Source organism: Copadichromis virginalis, linkage group LG10, assembly GCF_057382275.1.
Source record: "Copadichromis virginalis isolate Kocher_CV1m ecotype Utaka linkage group LG10, C_Virginalis_male_GT1.1, whole genome shotgun sequence".
Lineage (NCBI taxonomy): Eukaryota > Metazoa > Chordata > Actinopteri > Cichliformes > Cichlidae > Copadichromis > Copadichromis virginalis.
The window spans coordinates 30,727,092-30,745,551 of NC_140627.1; the positions used below are offsets into that span (position 1 = coordinate 30,727,092).

The 18,460-nt window shown below is 38.9% G+C and overlaps 1 protein-coding gene and 1 long non-coding RNA gene across 4 annotated transcripts; one reads left to right on the top strand and one right to left on the bottom strand.

Moving 5' to 3' along the window:
- Positions 1-2,568: 2,568 nt before the first annotated feature.
- slc25a14 (solute carrier family 25 member 14) lies at positions 2,569-18,438 on the top strand. Of its 3 annotated transcripts, none has more exons than XM_085471032.1 (9): positions 2,569-2,646; positions 3,354-3,458; positions 4,798-4,936; positions 7,913-8,007; positions 13,953-14,038; positions 14,268-14,363; positions 14,624-14,748; positions 14,834-15,047; positions 17,133-18,438. In XM_085471032.1, the coding sequence occupies exons 2-9, from the start codon at positions 3,395-3,397 to the stop codon at positions 17,172-17,174; spliced, it is 861 nt and encodes a 286-aa protein (XP_085327158.1). In that variant the 5' UTR covers positions 2,569-2,646; positions 3,354-3,394; the 3' UTR covers positions 17,175-18,438. The 3 variants fall into 3 exon arrangements, with proteins under 3 accessions (XP_085327158.1, XP_085327157.1, XP_085327156.1); XM_085471031.1 differs by having other exon boundaries at positions 2,581-2,752; XM_085471030.1 differs by lacking the exon at positions 2,569-2,646 and having other exon boundaries at positions 3,206-3,458.
- On the bottom strand, positions 2,667-3,244 carry LOC146700787 (uncharacterized). The gene is made up of 2 exons (XR_014922610.1): positions 3,179-3,244; positions 2,667-2,893 (listed from the first exon to the last, which is right to left on the bottom strand). It is a non-coding gene; the product is annotated as an uncharacterized LOC146700787 (long non-coding RNA).
- Positions 18,439-18,460: the final 22 nt, after the last annotated feature.

Here is an 18,460-nt window from a genome sequence, read left to right on the forward strand (position 1 = left end):
ACAGATGTTCAGATGGTAGATCTGAAAGAGCAGCACAGGTCACCAGTATGTACGACGTAGTGTTAAAGAAGTGAATCTACACTAAATTTTGGAGCGATTCTCTCTCCATCCTGTTTTTTTTTTCAAACTCAGTCTTTTCTCCTTTAGGAATCTGGTGTCAGTTGTCCAACAGCTTTACCAGCGAGCCATTCGGCTGCTGCGCACCACTCTGTGATTCCACACCACTTCCTGTGCCTGAACAAGTAAGGCTGGATTTCATCAAGAATGCCCTCTAGAAGAAGAAACAGAGGAAATGCATCCCTAAACTTTCGGACTGCAGTGTTTCCATTCACTCAGTTTCCCTTGAATTTGGCTCCAACTGCCCGTTTTTGTTTATTATTGATATTTTCCAACTATATTTTAAATGTAGAGGAGAAGAATACCTAGCCAATGTATATTTTTCTACTGATGAAGTTTAGCATTGTGGATATTTGCTGTTTGACATGTGAGTGATGTGGAAAGGACATCAGCAGTCCTCTTTTAAAAGCATTTAAGGGGTTTACTGCAGTTTTTTTTATTTACATAAAAGAATCTGGGTAGCCGAAAATTTGCTGATTTAAATTCCGGGAGGCTCTGTGAGTTGTAATGTTTGAAATGCAAGCGCAAACTTTCTTCCCTCTGCTAATAACTACCAAAGAGCTGTTTTTGTGTTCTGTTTCTACTGTATCCTGTGATGTAAGTGCTGTCTTCACAGGTTCAAAATGCAGGAAAATCCACAAGAAACAGAGGAGCATGATGCTCCTGAAAAGGAAAGAGAATGATAAAAACAAGACAGTAGATCATAATCAAAACCCAGTGAATGCAACCTGGACTAACTACTAAAGCTTAAACACTGCAGTAACACTTGGCTCATTCATTGCAAATATGTGCCACGGTTGTACAAGAAACATAAGCCTTAGACATGTTAGCTGAACCATGTTGCCCTTATGCCCTTTACTCCTATTACATAAGTGAAACTGTAGATCAACATTTCATCATATGAAAAATTTCAGGTGTCATATTTTGAATGGTAATGTCATTTGTGCACAGCATTTTTATTTGTGTCCCTAATGGAAGTATGTTTTCATGCTGTGCAGCTACCTGATGAGCAACTCTCAGGTGCTTAAAGCAACAAACAGATGCAGTTTGAGGGGGGTGGGTACTTTTTTTTAATGCTAAAGTAATGGGAGTGAATTTATTTTGTAACACTTGCAGGTAGTGAAGGTAGTTAGGTTGCATGGGTAAGTTTAAATACAACGGGTCAACCATGCAAACCAACAGCCATTAGACAATGCACAAGAAAGGTGAGGAAGAGAGCACAGGCAGAGTCGAGGAGGTGGGCGTAGATGACTGTCAGGGGTGATTTTTGGCTAAAGGATAGCAAAAAGAGTGAAAGGGAAGGTTTACAAGATGGTAGTGAGGCCTACTCTGATGTACAGTTTTGAAATGGTAGCACTGCCGGGAGGCAGAGCTGAAGATTTACATCAGGAATGAAAGGATTAGAAATGAGTAAATCAGAGTGACAGCTCAGACAAAGTTACAAAGAGAAGGCTGAGATGGTTTGGACATGTACAGAGGAGGGATAGTGCAAGTACTGGACAAAGGATGTTGAATATGGAGCTGCCAGGCAGGAGGGAAATAAGACTGCAGAGGAGGTAGTGAAGGCGGACGTGTAGAGGGTTGGCGTCAAAGACGAGGATATGGATTAGGTGAGATGGGGGCAGATGATCTGATATGTCAACCTCAAGCTGCTTCTTCTGGAGCAGCCAGAAGAAGAAGAAAACAAACACTTTAGCATTAGAGCAGTTAGGTGTGAAAGAATCCAACAGGAAATCATAATAAAATAAGAAAGAAAACTTTGCATCGTATGTAAAATCAATTTCATTAAGAAATCGGAAAAAAATAAAAACTTGGGTTGTTTCAAGTTGCCGATTTTATGTTTTATTGAGAATGGAGTCTCTCATCTGTTGCAAACACGCAAGAAAAAAAAATGCCGAATATGTGTTGCCATACAACTGAGAGCACAAAGATAAAGGAGTAAGGGTTCATTAAAGAAATATGATGATGAAAACGCTAGGGTGTGATTAAATATATCACAGTTTGAATGCTGTGGATGGATTTTAATTTAATGTGCTACCTGAAAAGATATTAGAAAACTATGTACTTTTCTTACTTTTGTATGACTACGTGTTTCACACTGTTCAGGGGAAGACCTGTTCCACAGTACAACTCCAATAAAACAAATTCAGCTTTCCTGAAGATCTATCAGCTGTGGTGGTTAATTATATATTTGTATAGATGAACACCCAATAAACATTTAGAAATAAGTGCAACAACAGTAAACCATCAGTAGCCTAGCTAAATCACTAGTTTAAAATTGTTTATTCCATGAAACTTTATTTTAAGATCACTGTTTTCATTTTTAGCCACCTGAAATTACATTTAGCATTACTTTGTTTATTTATGTTTTATTTGTGTAAACACTGCTTTAACCGTAACGACATAAATTACATTGCTTGATTACTTTAGTTAGACAAAAGGCGTTTTATTTTGAAAGTGTTAACGGAAATCCTGTTTTTACAAATTCTGCCACAGTTGGCGCTAGCGTAAATGGGAAGCTAACGAAAGGTGAGAAGTTTTCCGCTGGCATTTTATTAAAGTCAATGCATAGTTATTCTCTGACACATGGGAAACCAAGCTGCATAGAAGGTCGCGGACTTTATCTACAGCACAGGTACGTTCAGTTTGACAGTAACTGGTTGCCAGTTGGTAAATTTGCTAACAGACCGGCTAGTAATTTTTTAGAAGTAGCATTTAGCCTAGCAGCAGCCATCTGTTTCGAGGCGGAACGCTGGAAGCAGGTGGGCGATCATCTCTGTAAAAAAAAAAGAAAAAAGAAAAAAAAAAGACCATTTTATAAAATGATTAAAACTGTATATATCATCATATGATTTAGATTTCATTAATAAAATAGCTTCTTTGTCATTCTATGACTAGTAGTAATAATAAATAACTTCATTTATTTCTCTTGGCACTGTTGCTATCGGTAACGCATTCCGTGCCCGCCTCTTGCACCCCAGCCAATCAAGACGCCGAAAATGTTATTGACTTTATTATAAGCCAATAGTAGGGTCACAACAAATATGACGGCTCTCCTCACCGCGTTCGATACTGCGGGGCGTCTCTTTCCGGCGCAGTATGCTGGGATGCTGATGCTGAGGCACTTCGTTGATCTGTAGCATCCTCTTTTACCTCAATGTTTGTCGACATGTTGTATTGTCTGAGGTGGCAGCACTGCGTTGACCTCTGTCTGGGTGGTCTTCTTCTATTTTTAGCGGGGCTGCAGCAGGTGGAAGCAGCAGCCGCCGCCACGGAGATGGCCAACTTGAACTGGAAGCCGTTTATCTACGGAGGGATGGCCTCGATTGTCGCAGAATTCGGTACGTGGTGCGCCGCAATATCCACACATTGACCATCAGGTGTATTTTTGGGTTTTTTTTTGTATATATTTTTTTGGGAGTCGGGGGTATATGCTTTAATGTAACACGAGTAGAGCGCGTTGTATGCAAATGGTTAACCGCCAGTATTGTAGGAAAATGCATCACTACAGATAACACTGGCTCCAAAAAGGGAAATGGTGCATGTAGCAGAGAAAATGTCAAAGCCATTTGGTGATAATTGTGTTCCCCATTCTGCAATCGTAGGTGTGTGGCATTCACAAAGTTCAGTCCAGATTGTTGAGTGCTGACAAAAGTCTGGTGTTTAGCCTCAGTTTGTGTCTCTCACACAATCATCACATTCAAAATCATATTTAGATTTTTTGCTCCATGCAAAAGCCCATTTAAATCACTCTTCATCAGCTACTCTTTGCTATTTAATCCTATTGTCTACTATTTATATATTTTGTTCCGGTACAGTTGGTGTGGAGCACCTCCAATTTCATTGTACATGTACAGTGACAATAAAGGGCTATTCTATTTTTTTTTTCCCCAGAGAACATGAGACAAAATTAAAACATTTCATCTGTTGCTCTATTTAGAGTCTTAAAGAATGAAGAAAAATACATTTCCTGTGTTTAAATACATGTTGCTTAGAATTGGGTTGTAAAACTAATAACACAATGACATTCTAAGAGCAAGTAACCAGTAGCAAGAGCCATGGAGGCATTCAAACTTAAATTTTAACAACACTTTGGCTTTCAGCCCATCATATTCTTTCACTCAAATGTCTCCATAAAAGTTCAGATTTACTCTCTGCTCGGTTCTGACAGGGTTAGTCCATTTTACATGGACCTGTTTGTTTATTTTTTTGCAACTGAATGAGAAGTTCTGCAACTAAAAAATACATGCTTCTTTTTAATATAAACAATAAGTAAATGTTTAATTCTGTTGAATAATCTGTGGTTTGAGTGCTGATTAAAGTAACTGTTAATAATAGTTTTGTCATAATCAATATGTAATTTTGAGGCGTTCATTTCAGACTAATCTTTTTTTGTTTGTTTGTTTTTGTTTGTTTTTTTAAACGCCAAAAATAAACTTTCTGGAAGTTATGCTTCTACCACTATCTTTCCTCTTGTAGAACTCATCTATTGACTTCAGTAGAAGATTTCTCTTTTAACATGATTGATGTTTACTGTATATGATATGAACATAGAGCTACATGATATACATTTGTTTCTGTATTCTGAGTCTTTTTAAAATAATAAAATAAATAAAATAAAATAATAAACCACATAAAATGTGTTTTTAATCCCTATTTATCATTATTTTTCATTCTCAGGCACATTTCCCATTGACCTTACTAAGACCAGACTACAGGTCCAAGGTCAGTCTCAGTACACAGAGGTGCGCTACAGAGGCATGTTCCATGCTCTGTTCAGGATCGGGAAGGAGGAGGGCATTCGGGCGCTCTACTCTGGGTATGGAATATTATCTTTTAGGCCACTCATTTGATCTGCATAACATGTCATAGTTTCACTGTAGAAAGGTTTTCCGTGATGCATCTCTCTAGTTTACAAGAATGCTATTGCTTGATCAAGATTAAAAATTCCTGTCTTTGCTTAATACGTTTTTGTTTTCTGACTCAGCTGAGCCTTTGTAGGCTGACTGTGCACATAAGCAGTGTTGGCAAAGAGCCTGTGTTGCTTTACCTAACGGATGTCTTAGCATTTCCTGTATTTTCTGGGCCATTTGATGTACAGAAAAGTCTTAATAAATTTAACTCTGTAGCAACAATGTTAAAAAATCTGGTTTATATCTCTTTGGTGGAATGCCAAAACCTCATTGATTGGCTCCATCATTTCTTATATGTAGGAAAGTCCATTTGTATTTAATATTTTCTCTAATGTTATAAATAATTCTGCTATCTCCCTGTCTACATTGCTTGTGCTGCAGAGAAGCGACTGCCCCCCTCGCCAGTGTTTTTCATTTGAGCTTTACTGAGAGCTAATACACTTTGAAATAAGACTCCGCTGTAAGTTTAAGTGGGGGTTATTTGAATAAAGATTTCCTTAGAATTTCAGTCCTACCAGCTCTTATTTCCAGGGAGTGTGCATACAGTCCCAGGTAAATTATTGTTCCTAGAAGACAGGGAGATCTCATTTTCTTTTCTCTCATTGTGCAGTCAAATAGTCTTACTTGCTACTCACTTCTGATATCATATATGGGTGACGCAGGCTGCTGCTGGCTGCTCTGTTAAAGCAGTTTAGTATTCTATTTTAGCTTCATGATATTTTGTGGAAGGGGGGTAGAAGGGAGTCGGGTCACGTATGGTTAGAGTGGTCAGCAGCTTAGGTTGGTCGGGATATGAACCTCAGTAAATATGAATGCACTCCACTGGTTAAAAATAAACTCACCACTGTCAGTGTTTCTCACATTGAAGTTTCAAAGTGTTATTGTCATATGCACAAAATATCTGCATATAACAAAATATTTCCCAACATGTTTCCCTGTACAACTAAATTTTTCCTTTGCTGTCCACAACAGATGCAAAAAATGCTCATATAAAATGGAGAAATAGAATAAGTGATCATTTAAAGGAATAATAAATGTATAAAGACAGCATATGAGAAATATAGTAAAAATATATGATATGCAAAAAAATATAACTATATGAGCTGCAAGGGGTCTGTACACAGGGCTATGCAATAAATGAATTTGAATTTCAGCCTAAACAATATTTGTGCTGCTTCTACTTTGAAATAATTTTCTCTTTTGGCCTTCAACACATCTCTTTCCTTGATTTTTACCCCTTAATAAAAATCCCTGCCATGCTGCAGTATGTTTGGTTTAGTTTATTTAGCTTTTGTTAGGTAAGGTATAATAAAAGTTTAAGAAAGATGAAGATAAAATATTTTATTTGCCACTTGTACACATGCACGAGGTCCGGGTTCATAGGAAATCTAGTTAAACAACTCTTTTCTTATTCAATAAATCCCTTCCTTTTGAGTGATCGTGATGAATATCTATAGTCTTACTGACCAAAAAAACCCATAATTAAGCAACCCTGTGTTCACATTTGTGACTCCTTTCTTTGCACACATTTTCTTAAATGAGTTATTGAATAACACAGTTAATAAATTCTCCAGTGGAAATATTTGTGAAGTACTTTGTGGCCATAAATACCTGAACAATGTAGTCAGCTGTCTCTCACCCTGTGGATGAACTCCAACTCCACTATCTTGGATTGGAGCTGGTGGAAGGTCAGTAATATCATGGATTGCCAGAGTAGCTAGCTGGCGAGCTGTTAGGGAAACCACAAGGCGGGAAGAATTAATAATATACTTGGGTTGGCTGCCCAAGTAAAGCCTAAAGTCCTCTGAGTTCTCTAAATTATGCCTCCTTGTCTCTTCTGTCCTCTATCCTCCTGCCAGTGACCAGGAAATCGGTCTTTTTCCACCATACTGAAAAATGTTTGAATTCTTAAAATTCGTGTGGAGAGCATAGAGAACAGGCATACAGGGGAAGCTGCTAATCAGACTTTTTGCTCTTGTGTGTATGATTTCACATTTGGTCATGTTGCACCCTTCTCAATTTAACTAAGTCCTAAATGGTACCATGTCATGAGCGCTGTTACATCTGAGATCGTAGCATACATCAGTAGGTGGGCAGTAACAAACCAATTTATGATGAAGCTGCACCACATGCCCTCTTTAACTGAGGCGCAGAGGCAAATATGTTCTCATTCTGTTAAATTCATATTGCCTCCACTCCTCTGCTCACATTTCTCGTGGGTGGAATAAGACACAAGTTGAGGATGTTGCAGTCTGAGAAAAGCAAAAAGTGTGGGAAAGTGTGGGACTCATTCGCTTCTCATTTATCAGCCACACTCATCTTCAGCCCTTTGGTACTCACCTTCTGAAGGAGAAAAGCTGGATGGTTGTTCACCATGTGGTTTTTCTTAACTGTTTGCAATCATCAGAACAAATAGTTTAGAATGTGCCACAGCAACAACTTCATGACAAGTAAAGGCTGATTATTTGAACATGATAAGACACTGTGAATACTCTTTTACGTTTACTGATGTGGGGAGGGAAAAAAATTGAACATTAGTCTGGAGCCTTGATGTGCTCTACAATATGCAGTAATAAAGACTGAACGCAGAGCTGCTACACTTTGTGGGCGGCTGAGCTGAATTCAGCTGACAGCCCCGTGGGGAAAGTAATGCAATCCATTCTGAAAAAGATTTAAAAACAAGCTTCTCTTTGTTTTTAGAGCATTCAGGTGTTTTCAGAGCACTTTCTGTGTAACAGACAATAGCTAGAATTTCACAATCCTTAATAAGGCCGAAATGGTATTGACTTGCATTCATAGCCACGCAAGTAAGTTCTTGATATATATACTCGCTTTAGGAACTGACTTGAATCAAACTTTTTTTTTTAATCTTCTCCTCACAGAATTTCCCCGGCTCTTTTGAGACAGGCTTCTTATGGGACAATCAAGATAGGAACCTACAATTCTCTGAAGAGGCTATTTGTCAGTCAGCCAGAAGGTTGGTACCACTATTTCTAACTCTAATATTCTTTTTTTTTTTTTTTTTTTTTTTGTGTCCCTTTACTAAGTTCTCCTTAAAAGGCAAATTTTAGACTGTCTTTAATTCACAGGGTTTCATTAGTTAGTTACACAGAACCCAGCTGAAAACTTGATAGTATTCTCACATTTACTCTAATCAGCTAAACCAGACAACTGGCCAACCATGTAGGTGTTTTAATACGGCATAAAATTTAGAATAACAATTATTCTGTCCTCACAGTAAACTGATACAATGTCCTTTAACATGCATTTGATTTGTAAGATTTTAGTTTGGGCTCAGCCAAAACCAGAGATTACAGTAAGCAAATGCTTTTTAAGCTATCTTGGATCTTCCATAATAAAAACAGAACGGACAGAGAGTCATTTTCTTACATTTGCATTTTAGCTGGTTAACTGATGCTGCTATTCAGAGTCATATCTTTGACCCCTTTAACATATGAAATGGAAAAACTATGTAAAGCATTTTAGTTAATGTGTTAATATAAAGACACTGGGCTGTGCAATAAATAGAACTTTGACTTTTTGGGAGGGGAATAAAAAAGAAAACCCAAGCAGTTATGTGGCACTTTGGTCATCTCTTTACAGCACTGATAGGCAACTCCAGTCCTTGAGGGCCGGTGTCCTGCAGGTTTTAGATGTGTCCTTGATCCAACACAGCTGATTCAAATGGCTAAATTAACTCCTCACCATGTCTTGTAGTTCTCCAGAGGCCTGGTAAGAACTAATCATGTGATTCAGGTGTGTTGACCCAGGGTGATATCTAAAACCTGCAGGACACTGGCCCTCGAGGCCTGGAGTTGCCTACCCCTGCTTTACACAGAGGTGCATTTGTATTGTGACGTCTGTTGTGATTTTTTTTTTTTCTTTTTCTAAATTTCTCCAAATATCTAAACACCCTCCAAACTGTACTAATGAGAAAGTCTAAAACTACCACTGAAACAATAGAAAACTAAAACTAAACATTTTCAAATAATTAAAAGCTGAACACAGACAAGTAAACTAACTGAAAATAAAGTGAAATAAAAACAAAAAGTCTAAATCTGGGATTGTTGTGGAGGCTAAAAAGCTGAACTGGGTTCTGTTTATGGTGCAGCCCTCCCCTTCTTATGTTACCCACCCCTGCTGTAAAGGGTTTTCTTTTTTGTTGTTGTTGTTGTTTTTTTTTGTTTTGTTTTTTAAAGGACCATCTTCCATTCAGCATACCCAGTAATGATGACTAAATGGATATTTCGGCGGCTCCTTTTCTACAAGGATTCACCATAACAAGTAGCTCATGGTTTGATCTGGCAGAGTTTTGAGCCCGATGCCCTTTCTGACACCCCTCCAAAGGGGATTTGTGTTTCCAACTGGAATCAAATCACCGTTGGAATACTTGAAGTAATATTGCATTGCATCTTGAGGATCAGTAAGCTTACAAAATGAACTCCAAATGGTTTAAACATACTATGTTATTGGCTTATATAGTACAGGAGAGTATAGGGATCTGTCACAAAGGTAAAGGCCAAACATAGATGAGGTTGAAATAGAGATGCTCCAGAAAAACTGTTTTTAAACAGACTCCCTTTGCTTATTTTCTGCTCACGCAGGTTCTGTGCTGGACTTTATCAGCACAGTTAAAATGTAGGCAGCTCTGCATATGCACAGCAACAGGGAACCAAGTAAGGCAAAGATAATGTGTTACAACTACACTCATTAAGATGTTTGATCATTTTTTTCCCAGCAACGGCATCATTATTATTGACGATCCTTCTTCGTCGTCGTCTTCTTCGCTAGTATTCACTGTCTGACAATATCTAATTTAGTGGTGCGGGCACGGATGTAACAGAGGTTTGTGGTGTTAGCACTAGAAGCATGATGGAATTAGACAGGAGAAAGGGGAAAAGATTAATATTGCTGTTTATTTATTTATTTTTTAAATGGTAAAAACTCTGCTACACAAAGCGAGCTCTTTACAAGCCTGCCATGATCTTTAAGGCGAACTTTGAAGCTCAGTTAAACAGTCCAGAGTGAATATCAATAAATGTCCTTCTCTAACGGCTCCCTGAGACACAACAGCCATTTCTTCTTTCTTGCCAAGTGTTGAGTTGATCATTAAGATATACTGACATTGAAAAGGAATAGAGCATAACCAAAGCTGCAGTGCACTGATTTACCTCAATTTGACTTAAAGCCAGTATTTTTTTATTTTTTTATTTTTTTTATTACTATGCAAGTCATATTTCTAGGACAGCAAACCAAACAGCAGAATATCAGAGTCATTTAACATTGTAGTGTGGAATAATTAACACAAAATTCGGCTTCTAAAATGCTCTTGGCCTTCGATAAATCTGGGGCTGGTGCAGTTTCATAACTATAAAAGTCTCCATGGCAGGTGAACCAAAAATTGATTGTGCATGACCGTGCTTCTCTTGCTTTTCATTTCTTCATGCTCATTCTTTTTCTTTGTTTGCAATCAATGCTAGTTTTGTGCATCAAACATGAAAAAACCCCTTGCAAATCTTTTCTTCCTTGTTTGGATTGCAAAATATTGGATGTTGTGTTGTCACTTGTTTGAGATTAAGTGGATGAAAAGAGGTTAATGATGTTTGTATGTTTGTTGGAAATGGTTGAAAGTAAAGCAGTTATATGATAATTTGCCCCTGGTAATGAATAAAATACATTCACCTTAGCTGAGCGGATGTCCTTTATTTGTTAAAAATCAAAATCAGCCTTGATAAACACACACTGAGGTCCCAACATTTTACCCAGGTTAAGTTGGACATTTCTTTTTTCCAACATATTTCCTCTGAATAGAGCGACAGTACAACACCTGTGTTGACCCATCTGGAAGTGAGTGAGTTAACATCCCGGCAGTAATTTGCAAGCTAAACAACAGGCAAAGTGCGTCCAGTAAGGAAGGAAGGAAGGGACAGAAAGATGAGTGGGGATGGAAAAGGCAGGAAACTATGAAAGAGGCTGTTTTGATACTGATACTCTGATAAGCTTTTATCCATTTGTCAAACATATATTTGATATTAAGTGTGCACAGCACAAAATTGCATAATTTTTTTTTTTTTTTTTTTTTTTTTTTTTGCCAGAAAAGGAAAGTGATGTTGTTTGAGACTGAAATTGGCTTCCTTTTTATATACTGTGGTATGCAAAAGTTTGGGCACCCCTGATAATTTTCACATTTTTCCTTCATAAATCATTGGTTGTTTGGATCAGCAATTTCATTTAAATATATCTTATAGCAGACAAACACAATGATATTTGAGAAGTGAAATGAAGTTTATAGGATTTACAGAAAGTGTGCAATAGTTACTTAAACTAAATTAGGCAGGTGCATAAATTTGGGCACCCTTGTTGTTTTATTGATTTGAATACCTTTAGCACTAATTATTGAAACATAAAATTTGTTTGGTAAGCTCATTGACCCTTGACCTACATACACAGGTAAATCCAGTCACGAGAAAGGGTATTTAGGGTGGCCAATTGCAAGTTTTTCTCCTCTTTGCATCTTCTCTTGAGAGTGGCTACATGGGAGCCTCAAAACAACTCTCAAAGAGATTGTTCAACATCATGGTTTAGGGGAAGTATACAAAAAACTATCTCGGAGATTTCAGCTGTCAGTTTCCACTGTGAGGAACATAGTGAGGAAATGGAAGACCACAATTGTAATTGAGGCTGGAAGTGACAGGTCAAGGAAAATCTTAGATAAGCAGAGGGAAAGGATGGTGAGAACGGTCATAGTCAACCCACACACCAGCTCCAAAGACCTACAACATCATCTTCCTGCAGATGGTGTCACTGTCCATCGTTCAACTATTCAGCGCACTTTGCACAAGGAGATGCTGTATGGGAGACGAATGCAGGAGGAACAAGTACAATGTTCTGGAATGGCCATCTCAGTCCCCAGACCTGAATATTATTGAAAATCTATGGTGTGACTTAAAGCGGGCTGTCCATGCTCTGAAACCATCAAACCCGACTGAACTGGAGATGTTTTGTAAAGACAAAAGGTCCAAAATACCTTCAACCAGAATCCAGACTCTCATTGGAAGCTATAAGAAGTGTTTGGAGGTGTTATTTCTGTAAAAGGAGGATCTACTAAATATTGATGTAATTTTTCTGTTGGGGTGTCCAAATTTATGCACCTGCCTAATTTAGTTTAAGTAACTGTCATCCAAAGACATAAGTGGGAGGGGGGGGGAGGCACCATCCCAGCCACCTTGGCAATAGTTGTTGTGGTTTGATGCTAAATAACAAAAGTCAGTATAAAATATAATAAAATTGAATTTAGATGGCATTTGTCAGCACACTTGCCAGCTTGTACTTGCACTGACCTTATTTGAGACCACAAATCACAGGGAAATGTGTACATTTCTGTCCTTAATAAGCAACACAGCGATTACACTGTTGTACTGCTAATGTCAGATTTCTATTCCTTGATCCAGTGTAGACACCACATTTGGTTACTACAAATGAGATCAACCATCTGAATGTTTTTAAGCCAGTATGCACAATGTAGATTATAGAAAATATGAGAAAATTAGATAAGCCAAACAATGGTTACGCCTTTGATTTTCTCCTTCTCTCTTCTCTTAAAACTGACTGTGAAGTACTGTGTGCTTGATAAGAGCTCTGAATAGGAATCTGTAATTTCAACTTGGTGCCTTTTAGCATATTTTTAACCTTTCCACCTTCCAGAAATAGCTATCCTAATTTTGTAGCTTTTACTCAAAATTAAGAGAACTTCATTTCAGACAGGCTCTAGTTAAGAGACAGGCTAACGGCTAATGTTTCTTTTTGAGGCTAATAATGATTTCTGTGGAGTTCAAATAATTCCAGTGTATCATTTGCTACTGTTGATACACAATATTCTGTAGTATGCATTTAAAGAGAAAAATAGTCAGAGGTTGGGTAGGTTCTCACCTACTAGCAAAAGATCTTACAAGTTAGTTAGCAACTTGCCATTAAGGTGTCACTTGACTATGCATTGTCTGCTTAGCCGTGTTGCCTACTCCATTCTGCTTTATGTTGTTGTTTTCAGGCCATTTCCTTTTTTTAATTTAAATTTATTTTTGGCAACTTTGGGTTTCGTTTTTTTTTAGCGCATGCTCAGACTTTAATGGCTAGTACTGTTGGACTGCAAGAAAACTCTCATATCTGTCTAGAAACAGCTGTAAACACTGAACTGTGATAATACCATTTATACATTTTCATGAGGATTATTTTCAGCATTATAAGAAATGTAAAAAAAGTGTGAACAACAACATCAACATTTACACTAATGCTGAAATGAGAGAGACTGATATATCAGTTGAGCTCTACTCTTGATTTGTCATTTTTTAAGGATGTAAGATATTTAAAAGGGTTGATTCTTTGATATGTCGATTTTTCTCATTGTGATCAGACGTTGATGTGAGATGTTGAAAGTACAAGGTGCAAAAACAATTGAACTTTTCTTCCTCAACAGATGTTTCAAAACAGGCCCTAAAATAATGCCAATATGTGGGTTTTTTTTTTTTTTGTTAATGTCACAAAAAGTCAACACTTTAAGTTAGTTTGCATTAAAGAAATTGTATTTATATTTTAAACTGTATACACTATACAGTAACTGGATCCTTGCAAAATTAACACTTTGTTCTGTAATCTACAGACATTAAGAAGAATAATAATAATTGTACTGAGTTGTCTCGGTTGCTGTTCTAAATAATTACACTGATGTTTAGACCCAGAGAAGATGCAATAGTGTACCAAAACTGATACACAAAGCAAGAATTAAGTGTTCATAAAATTTACGTTATCTCTAGAAATAACCCTTTAGACATCAATTCATAGTTAATTATAGGATGATCTAGTATTTGCTAGTTTGCTGGTTGGTTTTGGCTCTGCCTTGACTCAATTTGTGTAATTTTGTGACAGATGAGACGATGGTCATCAACGTCTTCTGCGGTGTCGTGTCTGGAGTCCTGTCGTCCTCTTTGGCCAACCCTACAGATGTTCTCAAGGTGACTACTAATGTTGGCAGTAAGCCCTAGGATATTGGAATGTGTGTGCTGTCAATATCAAAGCACTGCTTTATTATTTATTAAACAGCAGTTGTGACACTGATATGCTGAGAAATACTCACTCATGAAACATAATACTAGTAACTTTATAGTTGAACCTTTTTCTGTTTTTAAACCTAATCCATGAGCCAAAAGTTTAGCAACTGTTTTGTGTTTCCATTTGTTTTAGATCAGAATGCAGGCACAGGGCAGCCTGCTCCAAGGCAGCATGATGTCCAACTTCATCAACATCTACCAGACAGAGGGCACCAGAGGGCTGTGGAGAGTGAGTGCTGCATTTCGCTGTATAGCTAGGTCAAGGTGTTTTTGACCATAAAAGTTACAGTAAGGTCTGGTCTAGCTCTTCACGTGATTTCTTTACAAATTAATCTGGTCCAATCTATCCACAGTTTAGCACAAAGCCTAAAAGCAACTTTTCTATGCCCCCAAGGAAAATAGGCACCCATCTTGCTTCATTCTGTTCACTGAGTTGCACTGTAAGTGTGTTACGGTCTGATTCATTTTCTCCATCCTTCACGTCTTCAGGGTGTCATCCCCACAGCACAGCGAGCAGCTATTGTTGTCGGAGTGGAACTTCCTGTCTATGACATAACAAAGAAGCACCTCCTTCGTTCCGGCCTCATGGGAGACACTATTTTAGCACATTTCATGTAAGTTTAAACTATTCTTAAAGTCTGTCTTTAGCTGTGCAGTGGCAACAGCTGTAGTTAATCTGCATTCTGTGTTTTTCTGCAGTTCAAGTTTTGCATGTGGCTTGGCGGGGGCACTGGCCTCCAATCCTGTAGATGTGGTCAGAACTCGAATGATGAACCAGCGAGTTTTGTCTGGAAACCCCATTTACAAAGGAACATTGGATGGACTGATGCAGACGTGGAGGAATGAAGGCTTCTTTGCTCTCTACAAGGGATTTTGGCCTAACTGGCTACGACTGGGACCTTGGAACATCATTGTATCCTTTAAAGTAAACAAAACTTGAACTTGGATCATTTCTAGTTCTTAGAAAAATAATTAATTCCATAAAAGACCTGGAATAGGATCAGAAATAGTAAATCTAGATATATAATATGGAAAAAAACTGCTAGTACTTTAAAATTTAGCATTTGGCCATCCCTATTAGACTCGGGCTATATCATGGTGTTATGGTATACCAGGGTAGTTATAAATCCCAGTGGACATGACTTCCAGTTTTTAGGCCTGCCACTTCTTATTTTGTCCATCCATCCATTTTCTTCCACTTATCCGGGGCTGGGTCGCGAGGGCAGCAGCCCAAGCAGAGAAGCCCAGACCTCCCTCTCCATAGTCACCTCCTCCAGCTTATCTGGGGGAACACCCAGGCGTTCCCAGGCCAGCCGAGAGATATAATCTCTCCAGCATGATCTGGGTCTGCCCCAGGGCCTCTTCCCAGTGGGACATGCCTGGAAAACCTCGCCCAGGAGGCATCCTTTTCAGATACCCGAACCACCTCAACTGTCTCCTTTTGATGTGGAGGAGCAGTGGCTCTACTCTGAGCCCCTCCCAAATGGCCGAACTTATCACCCTATCTCTAAGGGAGAGGCCAGCCACCCTTCGGAGGAAGCCCATTTCCGCAGCTTGTGTTCGCGATCTCGTTCTTTCGGTCACTACCCACAGCTCATGACCATAGGTGAGGGGAGGGACGTGGATCGACCGGTAAATTGAGAGCTTCGCTTTTACACTCAGCTCTCTCTTCACCACAACAGACCGGTACAGCGTCCGCATCATTGCAACCGCTACACCAATCCGTCTGTCGATCTCCGGCTCCCTTCTCCCGTCACTCATGAACAAGACCCCTCCAGGTCAGGGACGAGACCCTGACCCGGAGTGGGCACTCCACCCTTTTCCGGCTGAGGACCATGGCCTCAGATTTGGAGGTGCTGATTCTCATTCCCACAACTTCACACTTGGCTGCAAACCGTTCCAAGGTGAGCTGGATGCCATCACCTGATGAAGCCAACAGAACTACATCCTCTGCAAAAAGCAGAGATGAGATCCTGAGACCACTGAAGTGAAAGCCTTCCGCCACTTGCTACACCTAGAAATTCTGTCCATAAAAATTATGAACAGAACCGGAGACAAAGGGCAGCCCTGGCGGAGCTCATCACCCACCAGGAACGAGTCAGACTTATTGCCGGCTATGCGGACCAAGCTCTTGCAACGGTCGTATAAGGACTGAATGGCCCATAGCAATGGGCCAGACACCCCATACTGCCAGAGCACCCTCCACAGGACCCCCCGAGGGACACGGTCGAATGCCTTCTCCAAGTCCACAAAACACATGTAGACCGGTTGGGCAAACTCCCATGCGCCCTCGAGTATCCTCGAGAGGATAAAGAGCTGGTCCAGTGTTCCACGACCAGGACGAAAACTGCATCGCTCCTCCTGTATTCAAGGTTCAAATGTATAGAAAGCTTATTTTATCCTCAACTTAATTAATTTCACTGCCTCCATGTCACATAAATGCCTATGAGTTCTCCTCTCCTCGACCTTTGCATTCCATTACTCCATTAAGCAGAAGGATGATGTCCATCTCAGCCACTGTTCAAAACCAGTGCCCACTCCTATGTATTTTTATTGGATTCATTTTATGCATTTATGAGAATGCATCAGTTTCTTAGAGAACATAATTACACACTAATCAGTTTATATTTATGAGTGAAGTATGTTTCTTTTTGTTTGTTTTGTATTGCTAAATAACTTTTTTTTTTTTTTTTGGTAACGGCTGGCCACTGGCTGTACTTTTAAAGAAAGTCTGGCTCCTTGAACGAAAAATATAAAGAAATTAAAGGAGGCTTGAGACTTTTGCACAGTACAAATTAAATTGACTTGTATGGCAATCAAGTAATGGACTTGGTGAGTTTGTTCAGCCTACCCCATGAACCATCGTAGTGCTGGCAATGATGCTCTCTGTCAGTGTTTTCATTGGTGCAATTTGAATACCAACTTTTTTTGCAAGGTAAATGCATTGAAGTATTTGTATCTGCCAATCCACTGTCTGTTTCCTTAACATACTTCTCAGTTCTTCATCACCTTTGAGCAGCTGAAGAAGCTCCCATTTTAACAAGAGCCGGTAGTGCGACTGTGTGGGTCGGTTGGACTGTGTCAGAGATAAGTGGGGCATGAGCATGGCACCAGGCGATTTGGCAAATCTATATTCACACTCCCTTTGAACGAAAACCAGTTTCATTTCAAGGTTGTTTTTTTTGTTTGTTTGTGGTTTTTTTTTTTGTTTGTTTGTTTGTTTGTTTTTTATTGTTACTGATTCTGTTTTAAAGACTGCTGTGGTTAATGATTTCGCTCACCATTTCACACTCCTCAGGCAGCTAAATGCGTAGTTCTAGCAAAAGAGGGAAAGCTTAGAGGACAATGTGTTTTGTTTTGTTTTTCTCAGCTGATGAGAAATAGATTAGTGTGGATTGCATGACTGGATTTTTAAACTTGGGCTTTCCGAGGACAGAGTGAAAATTTCTAATTATTTGCTCAGGATTCTTAGACACAGCTGATGCACGTACGGAGGAAAAAGGGTGTTAGATTTTAAAAAGAATGTGTAGAAAGCTTTGTTTTAGGGGAAAGATGGTGCATGAAATTTGCTCAGAAAATCTCATTTTAACTGCTGAACAGAGGAATGGCGCGAATGAGTGGTACACGTGACAAAGTGACTGTTACTGGTAGTCACAGTAATAAGAGAGATGAAGGTACAACAGAGTTGACACTGTTACAGAGAGATGATGGCTCTTCCAGTGAGCTTTGTGTTCATCTAAAGGTTTTTGTTATTCATTTGTTCTGTTGTTTTACAGTCAGAAATCTGAACCATCTGAGCCTGTGAAGAGTAAATAGCACATCAGCTCTTATTAAGAAGTACTTGATTCAAAGCAGCAGCCAATCCTTAACAAAAAGGTTGTTTTGTTTATTTTTTTCAGTTCTGTTCACATCCATCTGAATCAGTATTAGGATGTAGTCGGTGGTGGGCAAAGAGCTTGCTGCCACACAAACAAGAGAACAATCAGTACATAGTGTAAATGTATGTACAGACACATTCACACTCAGAGGTGGATGTATTTTACCTGAGGCATGTTCCTGTACATACAAGGCCTTATCGTTCCTCTTTTAACCTCAGTTCCTGTGCCAAATTGCGTCCCGTCCCGAACTTGCACTTGGTCTTTGTAATAAGTCACTGTAGTTGATGTAGATTACTCGGTGACATGTGCACATTTGTAAATCACATTCTCTGAACTCCACCCATGTAAAACAGACCAGACATATTTACATTTATTTTTAACTGCTTGTTTAAATTTTATTTAAAATAAACATTTTTTTCTTCCTCATTTTGTGTCTGGGTGCTGGTCA

What these genes read in the sequence shown, in the direction of transcription:
- slc25a14 (XM_085471030.1), top strand. Translation starts at nt 3,275, where the DNA reads ATGTTTGTCGACATGTTGTATTGTCTGAGGTGGCAGCACTGCGTTGAC. An exon ending in ACTATTTTAGCACATTTCAT is followed by an intron (nt 14,749 to 14,833) that starts GTAAGTTTAAAC and finishes GTTTTTCTGCAG; the next exon opens with TTCAAGTTTTGCATGTGGCT. An exon ending in TGGGACCTTGGAACATCATT is followed by an intron (nt 15,048 to 17,132) that starts GTATCCTTTAAA and finishes CATACTTCTCAG; the next exon opens with TTCTTCATCACCTTTGAGCA.